The sequence below is a fragment of the Perna viridis genome, chromosome 13 (assembly GCF_037379345.1).
Source record: "Perna viridis isolate PV_CMFRI_1.1 ecotype Kerala chromosome 13, ASM3737934v1, whole genome shotgun sequence".
NCBI lineage: Eukaryota > Metazoa > Mollusca > Bivalvia > Mytilida > Mytilidae > Perna > Perna viridis.
The window spans coordinates 19,785,133-19,807,209 of NC_142457.1; the positions used below are offsets into that span (position 1 = coordinate 19,785,133).

The window sequence follows — 22,077 nt, forward strand, 5'->3', positions numbered from 1 at the left end:
GCTGGTAAGAGTTATCTCTATTTAACACACGTACATCTTATTGAAATTTGCAATATTCATATATTTGTCCACTTGTAATGAATATTACTGTTGGTTGACCAAACGCTTCAAGGGTATTCAAAAGCTCAAAATTCTCTTACTCAAAACTATATCATCGAATATTTACCGTAATCTACAGTATAACACGATGCAAATCCCCTATAAGTTTGGCGTTGCAGGATATGATTGCATACATGTTTTATTTCGATCATTTTTCTTTCCGTATCATTTGTGGTATTTTGTGGTAACAGCCCTTCAGCACCTGCGTATGTAAGTTCCATATCACAACTCATACGACATGCTAGAGCTTGCCGTAACTACAAAGACTTTTTGAACCGCACTAGACTTATTACAATTAGGTTTCTAGAACAGCGTTATGTTGTCACAAGATTGAAGTCATCAATACATAAGTTTCATGGTCGTCATCATGAACTCGAGGATTGTTACGGTGAATCAAGGAGTAATCAAGGGAACCACGGTTATTGTAGTAATCAATGGAATGTAATCCATAAGAAAGACCAGACATACACAACGAAGAACATAAAGTAACTAAAATCATACATACAAAGTAACAAAAGCAAATGAGAATCTAACTTCACTAAAAACTGGAAGCATGGCCCAGGTGCACCAGTATGGTAAGCGTCATCTGTTTTTCTAGAAACAACCGCCGAGTTGCTCATAAAAAGTCAAGTCCGGGGAAAACAAACGAGTAAAGGAAAACTATGATCCTTTGAATAAATCAGTTAACATGGTGCCATGAGAACCGATTTATTCAACATGTCATACTTGTCCTGTTCTTTTATCACTACCCGGACTTTTTAATGAGCAGGTCAGCGTGCGTCTCTAGAAAAGGAGAGGACGCTTACCCTGTTCCCTGCTCCCAGTTTGTGGTGGAGTCCGTGTGGCTCATTTACTTTTCTTACATTGTATGATTTTTTTCTTACTTTTATGTTCTTTTTTTTGTGTGTCTATGCTTTCAATGTCTGGTCTTTGTTCCTGGTTTTTATTCTTTTGATTTTCGCTAGAATGTTTTGTTCCCTTGATAACCTTTTTCAATATATTGCATATATAACTCGTAATAAAAAAAGTGATGATAAAAATTGTACCCATTACCTGTTTAATGTCGACAAAATGCTGAACTACTTTTTTCAACGCTATGTTCCCTGAATTTGTAAACAGTTGATTTTAAGTATCAAAATTATATGCCGTTTTACTTCCGACACCAAAAGTACTCAAAATGCACAAGTTTATCACATGATTTTTCCTTCGTGTCGATGCACCAGGTTACAGACTGGACTCTTGTAACTCTATGTCCCCATAAAGGTCAAGGAATTTTAGGAAAACCAGCAGCAAGGCTACGTATTTTGTGTGTATTTTGGCTTTTTGGAAGCTTATGGATGTTCATCCATTTTCACCACAGATTCGATTTATTTACCATGTGTTAGCCATCCTTTTCCTTTTGTCTACCATGGACATGGGTAAATTGCCAGGCATTTTGAGAAAAGGAGAGGATGCTTACTCAACTGATGTTATCAGGATGCTTATTACTTTTATGTTGTTTGTTTGTTTGTTTTGTTTTGTTTTGTTTTTTTTTTTGCACTTTTGTTCATTTTGTTCAATTATGTTCATATTTATTTGAATTTTTATTTTTTGTTTATTGCTGCTGAAAATTTGGGTCCGCTGATTACTCCTTTAAATAAAATACGAAATGCGGGTCTTATATTTTGAATTCAATATAAATTTAATGTCATATTTTATATTTTTTTAACGAATATTCCGAAATATACATGAACCCATTATCTGTCATCAAACAACAAAGCCGCGATCAGATCGTGCATCGGTCTTCGTTTTTGATTCAACAGTGTTCATTTACTTGTCAAATAGTTGTGGAAATCGATGCAGGAACTGTAGCTGTGTCCTCTCACCTCGAATAGAGATATGGTACAGTGAATTGTTTAAGATCATTATCAGGCTAATTATTATAAAATGCATTCAGTGACTACTTGTTTATATGGGAATAAAATGAAAAAAACTAGGATTTTATCAGTATGATAACGAACACGTCTGGTGGATTTTTGTTCATAATGTTTCAACATTGCCTTTTTTTGTTTGTTGTTCAGTACCTGTATGGGATAAACGGGGTATGCGGCAATGGGGAATGTGGCATTGGGAATGTGGTCAATAAATAGGGCAATAGGAATGGGGCGAGGGAATATTATTTAATGGTCAATCAAACAAATTGTTCATTATTCATTGACATTTTTTTAAATATTAACGGAAGTACATTTGGCATTGATTGAAAATGTTCGCGCTCATACAATTTCTAGATGTAAATTATTTTTGAAAATTTATACTGAAATAATTTTGTGAAAAAATGATAAACCGTTTATTTCCTTAGCTTTCAATTGACAGAAATATGTCGTTCGTCGCAACCTCGAAAAGGATAACAATATTGCCATTTTTAATATTTTATAATTTTTTCAACACTTTAATCAACAAGATCACTCAGTCCTCTCCATGAAAGATCGTATTTTAGAAAAAAATATTACCATCCTACAAACAGTCCCGTTCTAAGTAAAAACTATCGTAGGGAATGAGAGGAGTACTGGATACGCAGACTAGGTACTGCAATACCTTACGGATTCAATGAAAACATCAAAAGTATAGGAAACCTTTCAAGCCAATATAACAATAGCATAAATGCGATGAATTTATTTGACAAAAATCCAAGACGGGAAAGGAGTCTCGGGTCTCACTAACCACTTCCGGGTCAAATTGCCACCCTCTTATGTAGTACCAAAAACACACTGAACCTAGACATATGCATTGTAAGTGCATTATTTGTGTGTATTATGATTAAAAGTTGTCAAAATGAAGCTGAGAATGTGTACTTCAAAATCATATATGTAATTAACTACAAAAGCGTATGAATATTGTTTACATGTGTGAGTAATTTGCCTCCATGTTGTCAGTTAGCAGAACAGGTAAAAATGTGGATTTTCAGTATTATTTATTCAAGTAAATTTTGTGAAGAATTTCTACTATCATCGTACCATTAGCATAATGATTTTGGAAGCCATATTTTCCAAGCTTCACAACGGTATGCAACTTTAAGATGTCATTTGTCCCGGGAATTCACAGTGGGACTTTGAAAATTACTTTTTTAACATGTAAAGTAATGGAAATGTTAGACGTGGTTAGATAGACCTCGGCCATCGCCACTATACGTCACTTAAGTTACATGATGTCTCCAGAACCAAACCTTATTCTATACCTCTCACTCTACTACACTCCCTTTACAAACCAAGTCCTGACACTCATGTTTCTGACTCCACCTCATCATTATACAGACTTGTTGCCATCATTTTGGATATTGGTTTCCACAGACTCTTTAAACCAGTTTGTGTGAAAAGTCAAATTGAAGAAAAACGATCATTTCTTCCACTACCGTTTGTCAAGAAAGGTATAGATGCAATTAATTTGGCTAACATCCTCCATCACAAAAACGTTACCAACAACATTTCCCCATATTTCAAAGACAAATCCATACCAATTATTTCATATTCGTATACTTCACCCATTGCATCCAAAATTTTCAATTATAAAAGGCGATTGCAGAACCTCGAGATTGAAGACTTCGAGGCTAAACCTCCTGACTGTTCTGGCAAAACCTCTCTATTCAAATATGGTCCTTCTGGTCACGTCGTTACAGGAGATTTAACCATCATCGAAAACGAATCTCTGTGTAATATCCTTTCTAAAGGTCCCAATTGCCGTGAACCATGCCCCATAAGTTGGAATTATGACTTTTAAGTTCTTATAGATGCCGTCGAGGACTATTCAAGAAAATAGATAAAACGAGAACAAGAAGACATTGATTCTCTGTCAGAGTGGTTAGAGGCCGTGAGGTCTTTAATTTTGAAACGAATGACAGTTTTAAGTAGGTCAATGAGTGCCAAGGCTACATCAGTTTTCAAAGATCCGATGTACAATCACATTATCTACTATACATGACAAATATGTTGTCGTACCAGCAGACAAAGCTCAAAACAACATTGGTTTGGTTTTGTCTGCAAAACGTTTTACATCCAATGTTTATTATCAGACGTAGATGTAGAAAATAATAGCAGTGATAAGACGTATACTGCTACCACACTCTTCAAAGAGGAGATTGTGGAAAACCATAAATCTGTGCTATCCTCTATTGGTCTCTCTACTAAGGACGATGATTGTGATTTACCGTCTATGTACAGGATTCATAAACTCCACAAGAATCCAGACAATCAACGTTTCATAGCTGGATCTGCTCAACCAAACCTCTTTCAAAACTTTTAACTTCTATACTTACAACTGTTAAAGAGGGTATGCAGTCCTACCACAACACTTGTTACTCCCGTAGTGGTATTAATTCAATGTGGATTCTGAAAAATTCGAAGGATATTTTTGACACAATCAGTTCAAGTCTATTATCGAATATAATAGCATTAAAACCTATGATTTTTCAACACTGTATACTTCTATTCCCCATACTCAAAATCCCGATTTAAAATCATCATAAATCGTTGTTTTTTGTTCAAAAAAGATGGTATACCTAGATAAAAATATGTAGTTTTTGGTATAGATTCATTATTCTTGGTAAGGAATAATTCCAAATCATCTTCCAAATATACAGAAGAAGATGTTTACACAATGCTGGAATTTTTAATCGACAACATATTTGTCCAGTTTGGTAGATGTGTATTTCAACAAATGGTCGGCATTCATATGGGAACAAATTGTGCTTCTTAACTTGCTGACCTTATCCTTCACTCTTTTCAGGCTGACGTTATAGCTGATCTGATCCAAAAGAAAGAATATCGTTTGGCTAGATTCTTAAATCTCAGTTTCCGCTATATAGATGTATTATCTTTAAACAATCCTATTTTCGGGGATTTGATACATCGCACCTACCCCAAAGAACTTGAGATAAAGGATACTGCAGACAGTGTGAATTCAGACTCATATCTTGACCTACACTTAGAAATCGATGGTAAAGAAAAACTAGTGACCAAACTTAACGACAAACATGATGATTTTACATTTAGCATTGTCAACTTTCCTTTCATCTGGCAACATCACTTGCGTATGGAGTGTATATGTCACAACTCATACGTTATGCCAGAGCTTGCCGAAACTACGCAGACATTTTGTATCGCGCTATTACTCTTACAAGTAAGCTTCAAGAACAGAAGTTTTATTGTCTCATCATGAACTCGTGAATCGTTATGTTGTATCCACCATGAGAACTGATTTATTCAACGTGTCATAGTTTTCAATTCCTTATTTGTCTACCCCGGACTTGACTTTTTATGAGCAACTCGTCGGGTGTTTCTAGAAAAGCAGAGGACGCTTACCCTACCGGTTCACCTGGTCAATTCTCCCAGTTTTTAGTGGAGTCCGAGTTGCTCATTTGCTTTTGTTATTTTGTATGTATGGTTTTCTTTACGTTATGTTCTTTGTTGTGTATGTCTGTTTTCCATGTCTTGTCTTTGTCCAGGATTACATTCTTTTGATTACCGCTATAACCTTGGTTCCCTTGATTACTCTTTGATAAAACATTTACTTTACTTTTTCTTTTCGTAATGGGGAAAGGCATTTTACAATGGGATCTATGTTGATTCAATGGGTGATGGAGCAATGGAGAATGGGGCTATATAATGAGGTGATGAGGCAATGGGGGATGATGCCATGGTGGATGGGGCAATTGGGAATGAGATATGGGGCAATGGGGAATGGGGGGTGGGACAATGGGGTATGGGGCAAGTGGGAAGTAAATCCCATAAAGGGACTGTAATTATCAATTACATGAGATCAATTAGTAATGACAACTTTTATTACAGTCATGACGAAGAACCTTTGGTCTCGTGAAAAATATGGTTTACACATTTTAGTGTCAGATATTTAAATATCTGGAGAAATCATACAACACGTAGTTAAGAATCGAAAGTATCTTTTTTTTTCTTAGAAGTTCTATGTTGTTTACAATGAACTTTTGAATGTTATTTCTATATTTTTTTTTCTTATTGCATTTTTTTCTTGGCAGAGAAATGGCTTCTTTGTTGAATGTGGGGCCTTAGACGGTGAGCTTGGATCTACCTCCTTATTCTTTGAAAGAATGCGTAATTGGACTGGACTGCTGGTTGAAGCTGATCCTGAAAACTATCGAAAGCTGAAACATAAAAACAGAAAAGCGTTCACAGTGAATGCCTGTTTAAGCCCTACAGATAGCCCAGGCAAAGTAAGAGACTTACTTTTCAAACCACTATTACCAATTTTCACAAGATAAAATATGGTGCACAGTATATGAGTTTTCTTCTTAACGGCAATGTCACTTGTTTTAAGGGGATATGTTACCGGAACCCATATTTTGTTTCAATATGACCTCTCTCGGGCTATAAACCTCGACGTAAAACTGTATTTATATCACTTTTCAAAATACTTAATGTTAATTCGAACATAGACATTTTCGAAAATAGAAAACTGACGTAAACAAATAGTCTCTGTTTAAAGAATATAAATCTTGATATATGCAGTTGAATATTTTTGGCACTTTATTCGCGCTTAAGTTAAGCAATTCGGCAAAAACTAGCTATAATTTCGAAGGTACGTTTGCAGTAAGGCTGATATGATTTAACACGTTTTTACTAATGGTGCTTGTTAAACACCTCTAATGTTTTACCTCACCCTTTCACAAACTCATTTTATCAAAGAATACTCTGCTCGTTATTCTTAAAAAAATCGTTCTGAACTTGTTGGCATTTGTAAATAAACCTTGACCACTCTTTGACATTCATAAACATTTGTTTTGATTCTTGATAGGAGGATAAGTTTTTATGTATGATGCAACATTTCCCCGAATATTTATTACTTCTTATATAAAAAAAAAACTCACAAATTACTCCTAACGCTTCGTAAGGCATCGTTACCTGATTATTCGAAATCAATTTTGATAAGTTCGGTTAGCTATATGTTATACGAATAGTTTAAAATTTATGCTTTTTTTGGGGGGGGGGGGGTTAACGATTGAATGTAATGTCACAAATAGAGAAAAATCATTACCAAACCTTCACGACAAACGCGTCAAATACTCTTCCATAGCGTCGACTTTCTGTACTTTCTGTTCGTTTGTTTTTTTGGCCACCTCCCCTGAGATATTTGATTGCCTGATGAAACTCTTATATGAAAATTTTACTTCTCTTTGTATATATGTAGCTGAAATTCCTATTTTGGTTGATGTGTATGTGTAGGAATAGTATTGTCGGAGCTATCAAAATACATTTAAAGTCAATATTGTCAATACTGTTTTAATATTCCGTTAACGCCACTGTCATTATTCAGTTAACATCCCTTATTCTTTGAACTTTGTGTTCATACAAATATATACATGTATTCTACTCCTAATTGCATCCATGCGTAAACCCTAAGTCATTGTTTAGTATTGCACTACATCGAACCTTGCCATTTAAGTAATTGATATTAAAACTCAAAATCAAGCTCACTGGAATTGCGTTCGCTGATTTTGTTGGTTGTATAACCATTTTATTATTATTTTAATTAAAAAAAACATTATCCTAAAATTTCAAACGCGAACGTCATAGTTAACCGATATTCTTCAAAATAATGTGTATAACTACTGCTAACATACGTGATGTCACGTAGCACGTTGCCGAAAAAAATCCCGAAAGGAAATTTGCACCATTTTTTAGGTCAGGAAAACTGACACGTTGGAGGACATTGAATATTTTATGCTTGTTTGATGTGTCAATATCGCGACCGTAGACATTGAATATTTTGGTTTTCCACTTTCGCCTAACTGGACGTACCATTCAATGAGCAACGCCGCAGTCCATGTGCATACACAAAAAAAAATTGCAACATTTAATTTTATCATACCATATGATAATCATATATTGTAAAAAATATATTTGTATATGTGTCAATTTTGGCTACGTCTGGTATTCACTTATTTATTTACTTGTTATCAAATGATTGTATTTTTTATGGAAACCTTCGAATCCCGGTTCTGTATATTATATATTCTAAATATATATTCTCCAACAAATACTATTGTTTGCGTAATAATATTGTCAACGCAGAACTGTCTTCTATTATTTTTACAAAATGTAATAGATATAGCAACAAAAAATTTGAAATGGCTAATAAATGAAACAAAATATCCTGAGCTGACACCCGTCCCCTGTTGTTTCCATTCTATACTAACATATATGACATCTGATTTTTTTTCTTTTTGATTTCGCTTTCAGTTATTCTCGGTTGTATTTGTTTTGAAAGGTCCAAATATATGATTCGACAAAAGCACGTTCCTTTTTGATATTTAAGGAGTCCTTTTCACTCGTTTATTTGGTCTTCTCATTGTTCCAATGTTTTTTTTTTTAAACTCATATGGTTTTCGCTCATATTGGTTAATGCAACCTCATCTTGAAAGGGCTTTTATTTTTTTTTATTAATATCAATCATTTTCTTCTATCCGGTTGCATTACACTCCGGAAGTAATCCATAAATTGCCGAAGCATAAAAAAATCTTTGCTAGTATGGTTATAAAATGGTCTGTTTTGTCGTTATAAATATGGTAACCTATAAATGGCATTTTTTGTATGTAATCAAATGGATATAAATTTTTGTTTCTAATGCATGAAAATTCTCATTGGGTTTTTAAAAAAGGCAGAAGCTAAAGGTTATGTACAAAATGATAAAATTATAAGGCTAAAATGGAAGATGTGTGCACACAAACATAGAGTTTGGGTGTTATTCCGTTTTCCGTATTTTATTGATGTTTTTTTTTTTAGCGAGCATGGACCAAATGCACCGGTTGGTAAGCGTCCTCTGCTTTTCTAGAAACACCCACCGAGTTGCTCATAATAAGTCAAGTCCGGGGTAGACAAATGTGTAAATGAAAACTATGAACCGTTGAAGAAATCACTTTTCATGTTGCAGATTGATACACCATAATGAACCATGAGTTTATAATGACAACCATAAAACTTCTGTAGTGATGACTTCAATCTTGTAGCAACATAGTCCTGTTCCAGAAGCCTATTTGTTAGAGTTCTAGCACGATACAAAATGTCTGCGTAGTTTCAGCAAGCTCTGGCATAACGTATGCGTTGTGATATGAAAACTCCATACGCCGTAACTGAAGGGATGTTGCCACAGATGAAAGGAAAGTTGACAAGTTTGAATGAAAATTCATCACGTTTGTCGTAAAGTTTGGTCCTTCGTTTTCATTTACCATCGATTTCTAAGTGTAGATGCGATGTATCAATCCCCGACATTAGAATTGTTTAAAAATAATACGTCATCTATATAGCGGAAAATGAGATTAAAGGATCTAGCCAAACAATATTCTTTCTTTTGGATCAGATCAGCTATATAGTCAGCCTAAATTGCTGTTTTATAGACACTACATCGACGTATGGTTTTCTAAATTAGTTTGAGTTTGGTTACGCCTATCCAATATTTTTTATTTCTAAAATTAACTTTCGTAGCATCAAGATTTGAATAACTATTATTGTTAATCGTTGTAACGATCATCTAAAAAATCTATGCTTGCATGTATACATTCCGCTTAATTCTTAAGTGTGCAATACATGGCATTTTCTTTTCTTTTTTCTATTGTGGCAGATCATCGACAGTCGTGCTAATGCCAGCACCTTTGAATGGCATCACTTTGGCTGCTTAACATGTTTTCACACGAATTGGCCCTTTCAAGGGCAACTTTATTTTAATAGACATTCGAATATACATATGTCAATAGCATCTGCTATTTTTTTTCTGTTTTAAAGTTATCCTTGCAAATCTGCCACTACTATACTGACATAGAAATCCAGGCCACTTAGCCACATTGAGTCTCGACCAAAATATCAGGATATTGTAGGTCCCGTAGTGTCACATTTTCAACCTTGTAACCATCAACAACATACCATCTCATAAGACATTGGTTAACTTTTGCTATCATTCCCTTGTCAACCATCATGAACAATTAACTAAGGAATAGTTTTGTGGTCAGAATAAACGATGATATCAGCCCTCACTGTATACAAAGTATCTTTGAGACTTGACCTAAACCAATCATATGTGTCAATCGTGGTTAGACATTCTTCAAGAAAATTTTCTTTAAGAACATCGCTATTCTTCTTTTGAGAAATTATTTTTTTATCGCTTTAAGGTAGACCGTACCGTATACTTTTAGTAGATAGATTTTCCAATTCCATTCTGAAAGATGACCTTGAACGAACAATGATTTTACAGAGATTGTTTTTAAAAACTGATAGATAAAGTTTCTTGAAAAAATGTGTAATAAACAGTTTTCGGGAAATCTTTCATATTTCAAAAAGAAAATTCGGGGTCACCAAACTTTTTTGTTCATGTAATATGTAAATTATAAAATTCCAATTACATTTTTATAGAATATTTTCCCGCTAATTATCTCTACCGTTAATGATGGTTTTAAAATTACTGCAATTTAACCATAAAAAAAAGTTTATGCGAAAAAAGTCTTTTTGACAATTATTTTTTTCATCTTTTCAAACACAACTTGCTCATGGAAAAAAATACTTCTGTATGATTAAACCAGATCGGAGAAAAATGATCCGTGTATTAGGTTTAATCCGTTAATCATTTAAATGATTTTGTTTGATTTCTAAATCATTCCCATTTTTTCTCTTGATGAAGACAGCCCATCTAATTGCTCAAAACTCTTTCTGGAAACAACTAAATAATTGATGTGCAATCCTCCTTCTTGTGAAAAAAATTCAATTTCGTTTACCAGTTTGCTTGCACCAAGGAAAGTAGCAACTTTAGTGATGATTCCTTTTTAGCTCATATGGCCGAAAGCCATGTGAGCACTTGCCGTCAATTGGCATCCGCCTTCCTACTGAAGACTTCTTGAGTCAAAATTGTTAGACGACTTTTTGTTAAATTATTGCCCTTGAAAAGCAAATTCAATCATGCCAGATTGTCAACTAGAAATCTAGCACTTTTTGCCTTTTTCCAGTACAAAAAGGTGATTATTGCTTGAAAACTGAGTAAGCCTTATCCTTGCCATCACTACATATAAACTACTTATTTATTGGTTCAAGCATTCTTTCTCGAGACAAGTCAATCGTTCATATAAAATCTTCCTGTAAAAAATCAATTCAATTATCAAATTGCTTTCATCTGAAAGTTGGTAAGTGAATTAGGTGTATCAAATGACGAACTTGGACACTATTTGATGGAATAGAATTTTATCCTATCTTTTAATTGACTTCACGAACATTGAGAAATTTTCATCACTCAAACTTTGTTTTCGGAATGTTAGTAAAGAAAACAAGAAACATGTGATTTAACATCTTTGAAAGTTTTCTTTTTGTCAAAAACTGTGGATACAAATTCGATACACCTCCTGAAACGTGTAACATTCCCATTTCAGCACGCTTCGGGTGCTACGTGTGCGTGTGTTGTGGGATTGTATAACGTGCAGAGTGGGATTCGTGTGCGTGTGCCTTTTGTGTGTACACTTCGTGCTTCGTTCTTCGTGTATAGTGCAACGTTCTTCGTGCAACGATTCTATATTCTGATTGGATGATAAAAATAGTTCGTTTGGTAAATCAATTTTACGGAATACCGTTGTAATTTCGTTTTCTACGCCAAAACCAATATTCCTTTTAATTTGAAAAGACATTTTTGTCAGGAATCCATGCATGTAGGAAGTGATTGGTTTCAAACATTCGAACATTCGAACATTATTTGTACAAATATTGAAATATTGCAAAAATTGAGGGCTTTACGAAATGGTCAGGGAAAAGTTTTCCGGACTATGGCTGTTGTTTTTTTTTTCTTTTGAGAATGATATTTAAGTATATATTACCTTAGTTTTATGAAATTGTAGTTTTTTTTTCATAACCCCAAAACAGAGAAAATGTTTTTGCAGTGTACCATGTATGATAAAAAAAAATTGATATCCAAAATGCAACATTTACTTTTTTAGACAAGTAAGATGGTTGTCACATTAGATAAAATAGATTATGTTTAACCAATACATTTTAAAATTTTGGGTATTTTATTTTTCTGGAACAAAGGAAATGTGTTCCAAATGATCCGTATACAACAAATATTGATATTTGTCACGTAAAATCTACTTTCTTTGCATATTCAGAGCAGTTAGATGGTATCGCATAAATCAGAAAAAAACTCTATTATCTAACAATTAAGTATATTTTACCACAATTTTATGAAATTTAAATATTTTCATACTCCCAGACCAGCGACAATAGTCACAATGTATCATGTATAATAAACATGGACATTTTTCAAATTATCAATGCAATATTTTCCTTTTTAGACAAGTCAGATGGCATTGCATCAGATAAAACAGCTAAATTACCTAAAAAAGAATATGTTTTACTGATACTTTTTTGAAATTTTTGATATTGTATTGTTCTGGAACAAAGAAAATGTGTCCGCAATTGTCCATATTCAGCTACTATGAACATTTTTCATATAAAAATACTCGTTTCAATATTCAGAGCAATTTAGATGGTATTGCATAAGTAAGAACCTAATATCTAACAATAGAGTATATTTTCCCCAATTTTATGAACTTTGCAATATTTCCATATACCCTGACAAATAGAAATATTTAAGCAATGTACCATGTATGATAAAAAACGGACATTTTCTCATATTAACAATGTAATTTCTTTTAAACAAGTAAGATGGTATCACATCAGTTACAATAGCTTTATTATTTCAAAATTTGGAATTTTTATTTTTAAGAACAAAGAAAATATGTTGCCAATGATTCAAATACAAAAACATATGAACATTTTTTTCCACATAAAATTACTCTCGTTTCATATTAAGAGCAATACGATGGTATCGCATAAAGAAAAAAATACTCTATTATCTAGAAATTGAGTTTTTTTACTCCAACTTTATGGAATTTCAATATTTTGATTGGTTCTCTGTCAGAGTGGTTAAACGCCGTCAGGTCTTAAATTTTGAAAGGAATGAAAGTTTTAAGTAGGTCAATGAGTGCTACTGCTACATCAGTTTTTAAAGATCCCGATGTAGAAAAATGCAATGTCTAATATACATAACACATGTGTTGTCGTGACAGCAGACAAAGCCCAAGACAACATTGTTTTTGTCTGTAAAACGTTTAGCATCCAATGTTTATTATCAGAGTTAGACGTAGAAAATAATAGTAGTGATAAGACCTATACTGCTACCACACTCTCCAAAGAACAGATTGTGGAAAACCATAAATCATATAGTTCTTGGTAGATATTCCTCATACTTTGTAAGAAATAATTCCAAATCATCTTCTTCCAAATATAAAGAGGAAGATGTTTACAAATTGCTGGAATTTTTAATCGACAACATATTTGTCCAGTGAGGTGGACGTGTGTTCAACAAATGGTCGGCATTCCAATGGAAACAAATTGTGCTCCATTACTTGCTGACCTTTTCGTTCACTCTTATGAGGCTGACTTTATAGCTGATCTGATCCGAAAGAAAGAAAATTGTTTAGCTAGATCCTTTAATCTCAGTTTTCGCTATATAGATGACGTATTATCTTTAAACAATCCTAATTTTTGGGATTTGATACATCGCTTGTACCCCAAAGAACTTGAGATAAAGGATACTACAGACATTGTGAGGTCAGCCTCATATCTTGACCTTTACTTAGAAATAGATGGTCAGGAAAAACTATTGACCAAATTTTACGGCAAACGTGATGACTTTTCATTCAAAATCGTCAACTTTCCATTCATCTGTGGCAACATCCCTTCAGCACCTGCGAATGGAGTGGTCATATCACAACTCATACGTTATGACAGAGCTTGCCGAACTACTAAAACTTTTTTTGTATCGCGCTAGAACTATATAGTGTATCCATCTATACCATGAAAACTGATTTATTCAACGGGTCATAGTTTGCCTTTCCACGTTTGTCTACCCCGGACTTGACTTTTTATGAGCAACTCGGCGGGTGTTTCTAGAAAAGCAGAGGACGCTTACCCTACCGGTGCACCTGGTCAATGCTCCCAGTTTTTAGTGGAGTCCGAGTTTCTCATTTGCTTTTGTTACTTTGTATGTGTGGTTTTAGTTATTATATGTTCTTTGTTGTGTATGTATGTTTTCCATGTCTTGTCTTTGTCCCTGGATTACATTCTTTTGATTACCGCTATAACCTTGGTTTCCTTGATTACTCTTTGACGTAACCATGCAGATTTTTTGTCCACGCTAGACTTCTTACAATTAGGCTTCCGGGGCAGGGTTATATTGCTACATGATTAAAGTCATAACTACAGGCGCTTTATGGTAGTCATCATGAACTGTGGTGGATCGTTACGGTGTATCTATCCGCACCACGAGAACCAACTTGCGGAACGTATCATGATTTGTCTTTCCTCCTTCGTCTACCCCAGACTTGACTTTGTATGAGCAACTTGGTGAGTGTTCCTAGAAAGGATAGGACGCTTACTCTACCGTTGCACTTGATCCATGCTCCTAGTTTTAGTGGAGACCGAGTTGTTCGTTTACTTTTGATGCTTTTTACGTATTATTTCGGTGATTTTATGTTCTTCATTGTGTATGTCTGTTTTTCTTGTTTGGTCTTTCTTGTTTCTGGATTATATATATATTTTTTTTAATTTCCGCTAGAATCTTAATTCCCTTGATTATCTGCACATCAGGTTTTATTTAACTGAAAATATAAGCAGAGTAATTATAATGCATTCGATCAAATTTCAGATTAAATGACATAAATTATCACTTCAGTTACTGGTGATATTCCTTTGTTTTTTTTTTATTAACCATTATCCTAAACCTACTCCTAACCCTAAACCCGACCCTTACTTCCCTAAATCATTTAACTGCAATACAAATACAAGTAAGTGCGATCTTTTTAATTTGATAAGAATATTGTTTTCATTACAGTTAACATTTAATAAAGCAATTAACAGAGGAAGAGTGGTGCATAATAAAGACTCTAAAGCCTGGATTAAAGAACAGAATATTGAGAGTAATATCATAACACAGTCATGTTTTCCACTGTATTCATTTATGCTTGCTATGAACAGAACATTGATAGATTTTCTCACCCTTGATGTTGAAGGGGTTGAGCTAAATGTTCTAAAAACTATTCCATTTGACAAATTGACGCTAAGAATGATCACTGTTGAATATATGCATGTACCTGGAAAAAGTAAAATAGTAAGGCAATTTATGGAAGGAAAGGGTTATGAAACACTTCTAACATTACAAAGTGGGAATGGTGGAATGGAAGATATCATCTTTAAACTGCGTAATAAATAAAAAATTAAAAAATGCCATCACAGTAAAACCAGATTTAACACCAGATTTCAATGTTTATATAGTTGACTGGGTTTGTTTTCTGTGTTAAAACAATCAAGTTTCAAGTATTGTTAACTAATATGTACCCCACATTTAGAAAAAAAATGTTCTAATTAAATGATATTTAAATCATTTTTAAAATTGTGAAAGCTATGCCTGCATTGCCGTTGACATCTTTGTATTTTTGTTCTAAAAGGGCGACAGAAAATAAAATAAAAAATAAATAAAAAAATAAAACCTGGAATGTTGTTGTTATCAACAACAATACATTGGATAACATTATTTCGGGAATGTTTTGAAAAGTGACCACATGTAATAAAAAACATTATTGATATATAATTCATTCTTTAAGGTATACCCTTAATCAGTAAAAAAAGATAAAAAGTGATAATTTATCAAGGAGTCAAGATTCTAGCGGATATCTAAAGAATGCAAGCCCGTGATTTTGATGACAGGAAACAGACACGCGCAACAAAGAATATGAAATAATTAAAATACCTCATAGAAAGCAACGAAATAAATATGCGACGCGGATGTCACTACAGACTTGGAGGGGGGACCAGGTGCATCGGTAGGGTGAAAATTGTGACACGTTGAACAGATCGGTTATCATGGTGTAGTTTGAACGAGTAATCAAGGGAACCAAGGTTATAGCGGTAATCAAAAGAATATAATCCAGTGACAAAGACCAGACATGGGAAACAGACACACACAACAAAGAACATAAAGTAACTAAAATCACACATGCAAAGTAACAAAAGCAAATGAGCAACTCGGACTCCACTAAAAACTAGGAGCATGGACCAGGTGCACCGGTAGGGTAAGCGTCCTCTGCTTTTCTAGAAACACCCGCCGAGTTGCTCATAAAAAGTCAAGTCCGGGGTAGACAAACGAGGAAAGGCAAGCTATGACCCGTTGAATAAATCAGTTTTCATGGTGATGATGGATACATCATAACGATCCACGAGTTCATGATGACGACCATAAAACTTCTGTATTGATGACTTCAATCTTGTAGCAACATAACTCTGTTCCAAAAGCCTATGTGTTAGACTTCTAGCGCGATACAAAAAGTCTGCGTAGTTTCGGCAAGGTCTGGCATAACGTATGAGTTGTGATATGAACACTCCATACGCAGAAGCCGAAGGAATGTTGCCACAGATGAAAGGAAAGTTGACAATTCTGAATGAATTGTCATCGAAACATCGTTATACTCCATGAGATAACGATGATGACAATGACACATCTTTAAAAATGACTTTAATACTGAAGTAGCATAACCGAGAAGCCTAATAGTAAAAGTTTGAGTGGTACAAAACATCTCCGAAGAAAAGGGTAGCTTTGCCATAACGTATTAGTTGGGTTATGAAAACTCCTCATGAAGGTGCTGAAGGGTTGTGACAACAGATGTGAAAGAAGTATACAAAGAAAAATTTTATAACTCTTGACACTAAATGCAATTTTATTTAGCAACAGTCCTCAATTTATTAGTGTTTTTTTTTATATTTAGTGGTGGATGTCGAATGGACATCAATGAACCAGTATTCGAAAGGTAGTAAAAAAGCTAATACGGCATAATGGTAAGAGAAAAAAAGGAAGACATGTCATCTCTGGTGATTTGAATATCATGGAGAATGAACTTCTACAAGCCTCTCATGGTTCAAAATTCAGAGAACCAATGCGCCTCAATTCGATACTTAAATTGAAAACCATAAGGGAGGATTATGCCAGATCATGGATAAAGAGAGAAAAGGACAAAGAACCAGAAATCGAGTCCTTTTCAAGTTGGATACCTACCATCTAATCGTTGGTTCAGAATTATATGGGTAATCTCAAGAAATGTGTCAATAAAAGACCCTAGTCCATATTCCACGATCGTGAAGCACATACAATGTAACTTCTTTTCCTCACTATGTGATAAATATGTTATCGTCCGTACGGACTAAGCTTCAAATAACATTGTATTTTAAGCACATTAACCCAATGGCCTCATTGAGGAATTGGGCACTGAAAGTAACATCCCAGGTAATGCCACATACAAACGTTCTACTTTTGACAAAAATAAAATACTAAACAACTCATGAAACGCGCACATGAAGCGCACGATACAAGCACGTGAAACACACGAAACACGCGCAAATGGGAATAATACACATTTCAAAGTTTTTGCCTCGTGTAGGTCCGGGTGTCAAAAGAATAGACCTGCAGCAGCTCTAAGCTTCTCGTAAAAGGCGACTAAATAGTGCTTAGAAACTTAGCCATGGACTATGCGCCCTGCCCACAGAGCAACTGGAATGTGTGCCCCAGGTGGTGGAATGGGGTACCCCTGGCGTGTTACATGTTGGAGTTGTCAGGCTATAATACGGAAAACTTGACCGCAAACCATATTGGTGCACCGTTTTGGGAAAGATGCCATGTTAAGTAACCCTGCTGTAGTATTCGGTAAGAGTGGGAACCTTTGCACTCCGCCACAGGCATTGCCCGACTCTACCCATCCCTCCATTTTTCCTGTGGCAATCAGAATTTGTCGATCCTATTATCCTTGTGTCCCATCTCTTTTTTATCATTTCATCATCATTTTATGTTCATTTTATCACAAATTTCATGTTCATTTCCTGAGCTTGGGCGTTAAACCCCAACAATCAATCAGTTAAACAATGAAAGGTTGTAATTTAAAGATCAAAATCATACATAAAGCAATATCAACTATATATAGATGAAGACCTAAACAACCACAAGTCTTTCTTGTTTTCTCTCATCATCACAACAAATGTGAGGTTTTATCTTATTTGTATTGCATTCCTAAACCTCATAAGAATTCTTACAAAGAAAGGTATGTAAAAGGATATTATGTTGATCTACGAAGGACACGAATGTTTTTAAATTCATACGAGACATAATTTCTTCAAAATCTGGTAAAGAATAAAAAATATAAAAATTGCTAAATCATTTAATTTAATATACACATGATACAGATTTATTGAAAATTTATTTTCCATCAGCAACCCTCCTTTTGCTTAATGTTTACATTCAATATATCTACGAGGGCTCGAAATAAACAGAAAGTTCTGCATCTTTTTTCTTACCTTCTTCTCGAATTTGACAACACTGCCCTTCTTAGCACAACGATTTATGAAAAAGAGACGAGTTTACTTTCAATGTCTTACATTTTCCTTTCCTGTGCAGTAAAATACCTTTATATCATGCAAATGATGTTTTCATTTCACAATTGATTCGCAAGGCTAATCGAAAGCCATACATATCAAGCTCCTGAATCAGGGTATGAAAATATGCATCTCGAAAAGGTCTCTTACCAATATTGTTTAGATAGCAATCCTTGCATCTTCTAAAATCATGAGTGATTAACTAGTTTTGAATATCCATAGAAGTATTGTTGCTCGGGCGTTAAACCCAAATAATCAATCAATCATTGAATCCACCACAAATATGTGTACATGATGTTAAAGTTCATAATAAACAAATGCCAAATAAATTCATATCTATTTTATATTGACATGTCGAAGGAAAATGAAGGTAATAACATGATGCTCCCAGGTTAAAGTTTGTCTTTCAAGGGCAATAAAATTTAACAAGGAATTGTCCAACAATTTTGACTCAAACAGATTTTGATAGGACTTATCATAAGGATCATTTCAGCAATTGAAAGCTTCTTTCTATCCTCATAATTTTAGAGAAATTGGCTGAAACTTAAACAAAAACATTGAACATAACAAATAGGCAATAATTTTAGAACGACACTTCCTTTTGACTTTTGAAGTTTTATGGTCGTCATCATGAACTCGTGGATCGTTATGGTGTACCCATCTGCACCATGAAAACTGATTTATTCAACGGGTCATAGTGTTCCTTTCCACGTTTGTGTACCCCGGACTTGACTTTTTATGAGCAACTCGACGGATGACTCTAAAAAAGCAGAGGGTGCTTACCCTACCGGTGCATCTGCTCCCAGTTTTTAGTGGAGTCCAAGTTGCTCATTTGCTTTTGTTACTTCGTGTATATGATTTTAGTTACTATATGTTCTTTGTTGTGTATGTCTGTTTTCCATGTCTTGTCTTTGTCCTTTAATTACATTCTTTAGATTAACGCTATAACCTAAGTTCCCTTGATTTCTCTTTTACAAATGTTGTTGGAAATGAGTGTAGAGTTATATTTCCAATGCCAATAGTCTGATACCTATTATCCAGGTGTAAATTTTAAAGCCACAGAAACAGGGTTATTCTAGTTAAGGTCAAAACATCAAAATGATATGCAGTTCCGAAATAATTGCCTATTTGTATTGTTCTTATGATGTATTTTATTTTTTTGGTACTTTTGAGTTCATTTCATAAATCATGGGTTTCTTATTCTCAATTGATTTTTCAACGTCAACACTAGGACTAAGTTATAAGTCTCAAACGGCCATTTCGATTTAAGCAATCTTACACAGTCTTAAAATATACTGAAAAATCTTAACAAAAAATGTCAAGACTATTTGAGAGAGTTAGATCGATTTTAGTTAAGACCGTTTAAGACTACATGATTGTTTTCAGTTCGACACATGTAAGAAGTGTTCAGTCTAGTTCAAATAAACAAGACCAGCTGTTTTGTTTTCTGTTCAGACTACATGTAGTTCAGACTTTGTTCGATCATTTTAAATTGTATGAAAATTCTGTGTTAAAATGTTATAAGATCGCGTCTAGAATTGTAAAGTCATAAAAAAAATTGTACATGAATTGTCCCCCTTTAACAATATTCATTCGCCGTTTTTAAGAATTTGTTTTATATAAATGCATTTTTATTCTGAATATTATATGCATTTAAAAAAATATAAATGACAATTCTAACTATTATATACATTTACTTAAAAAAAGATATTAAAGTCAGATTTTTTTTTGTTAAACTTTCTTATCCATATAGAGTGTATTCAATATCCCACCGACTTAAAACAATTCTTATACGGATGATTTTTGAATACATATGGTCAATTTATCGGGTAATCGTAGAAAAAAAAACTTGCACGCGCCACTATGTGCTGAACTACCACCGACTTCTGTTTATAGTTAACTTGCATTCTAATTATCTGACTGGAATAAATCTATAAAAAGTTTTTATCTAATTAAAAAAAAAAGGAATTTTCCGTAGAATTAAAAGACCCATAAACACCAATTAACAATGGGCGTATTCTATAATATTGTTAATTTGTTTTGTTTCGCTTTTTTGCAGTTTGTTTTTGAAGTCATCAAATACAAGATTGCAATCTGAGACACGCATTTGCATATCAGGGAAGTCGCTAGCCGACACCGTGCTAAAATAAAGGAATTAAGTTGCGCATGCTACCATACCAATGAAGCCCTATCCGACGAGATGTTTATTAACTCAATTATCATATTAATTTATTAATCGCGTTTAATTACATCGGAGTCCAATCCAGATTTGTTTCACGCTTTGGTTGACTTAGTGCAGCGTTTTGAAATGTTTACAGACTCACATAGTGTACATTTGTATGAGAGTGAGCAAGACAATCAACACAACAGCTTACATGTAGTAAGATAAGTCATATTTTGTCATATGGACAGTTCTTTGGTCAGTATTCACGAAGGCTTGCTCTGCCAGCATCTAATAACTAATATCACCGTAATGGGTGATCATTACAGACCCAAAACTGTATACAAGTCCATACAAAACATGTAGCAGCTTGTCTTTTTTTAAGGTGCTACCAAATGACCATTTTGTACAAAGTTTGCTCTAAATAGATTAAATTATTGATTATAAAAGAGGTAAAAACACTTAAATCAACATTAACAGTACCTACATTAACTATATGTATTAACTGATGTGGCACCGTTTTAATTGTCCACGTGTGACGATTTATTTCAAATTAGGAAAACAAATAAATGCACCCATCTCACATCATTATTTACCTAGAAGGCCCTCATTGGGTATTGCGAGTTGAACCCTATACAAGATTTCAAATTTATATGTACTGCATGAATACTGGACGAAATTGTCTGTATGTTATGTATATACAGTTACATAGATGTATTCGGATTATCCGCTGTTTATACCATCAACAAAACCAAAACAAGGACCGTTCCCGAATTTTTCCGCAACACGTAGCGGCGAGGAATTATGTGATACCCTAATTTCGTGTTCCCCCGTATTTTTTCGTGAATTGCAAAATGCAAAATTGCAACAGAGAATTTCTTTGAAACTATTCATTGTTTTATTACCATGAAATACAAGGCAAGTTCCTTTTTCATCAAAAATCTAATATATATATATATATATATAAACGTCTCAGAATGTGACGACTCAATTCGCTACACTGCTCCATCGGATCAAATTAATACAGGGGAGATATATAAACCTATAGAAAGGTCTGAAAAATTCCCAACGATGTTAGAACTGTCAAATTTGCGATGCACATTTTTGGTCGTTCCCTTCGCAGGACTCGAACTCGTACCGCTATGACATCTATGGCAACACCGCTTGCACTACGTCCAACTCCCTAGACCACTATGCCAGAGATATATATATATATATATATATATATATATATATATATATATATATATATATATATATATATATATATATATATATATATATATATATATATCTTTCGTTACTTTGTGT

The 22,077-nt window shown here is 34.0% G+C and overlaps 1 protein-coding gene across 5 annotated transcripts in view; it reads left to right on the forward strand.

The window, feature by feature from the left end:
- Positions 1-21,954, forward strand: part of LOC148599863 (protein Star-like) — a 34,548-nt gene extending 12,594 nt beyond the window's left edge. For 3 of the 5 annotated variants that reach the window (XM_088557969.1, XM_088557968.1, XM_088557967.1), the window contains exons 3-4: positions 6,121-6,316; positions 15,025-15,685. In XM_088557969.1, the coding sequence (XP_088414095.1) occupies positions 6,121-6,316; positions 15,025-15,402 (574 nt within the window). In that variant the 3' untranslated portion in view covers positions 15,403-15,685. Of the gene's footprint in view, positions 1-6,120; positions 6,317-9,033; positions 9,189-15,024; positions 15,686-20,664 lie in introns of those variants that run through there. The other 2 variants (XM_088557971.1, XM_088557972.1) reach the window with 2 other exon arrangements.
- Positions 21,955-22,077: the final 123 nt, after the last annotated feature.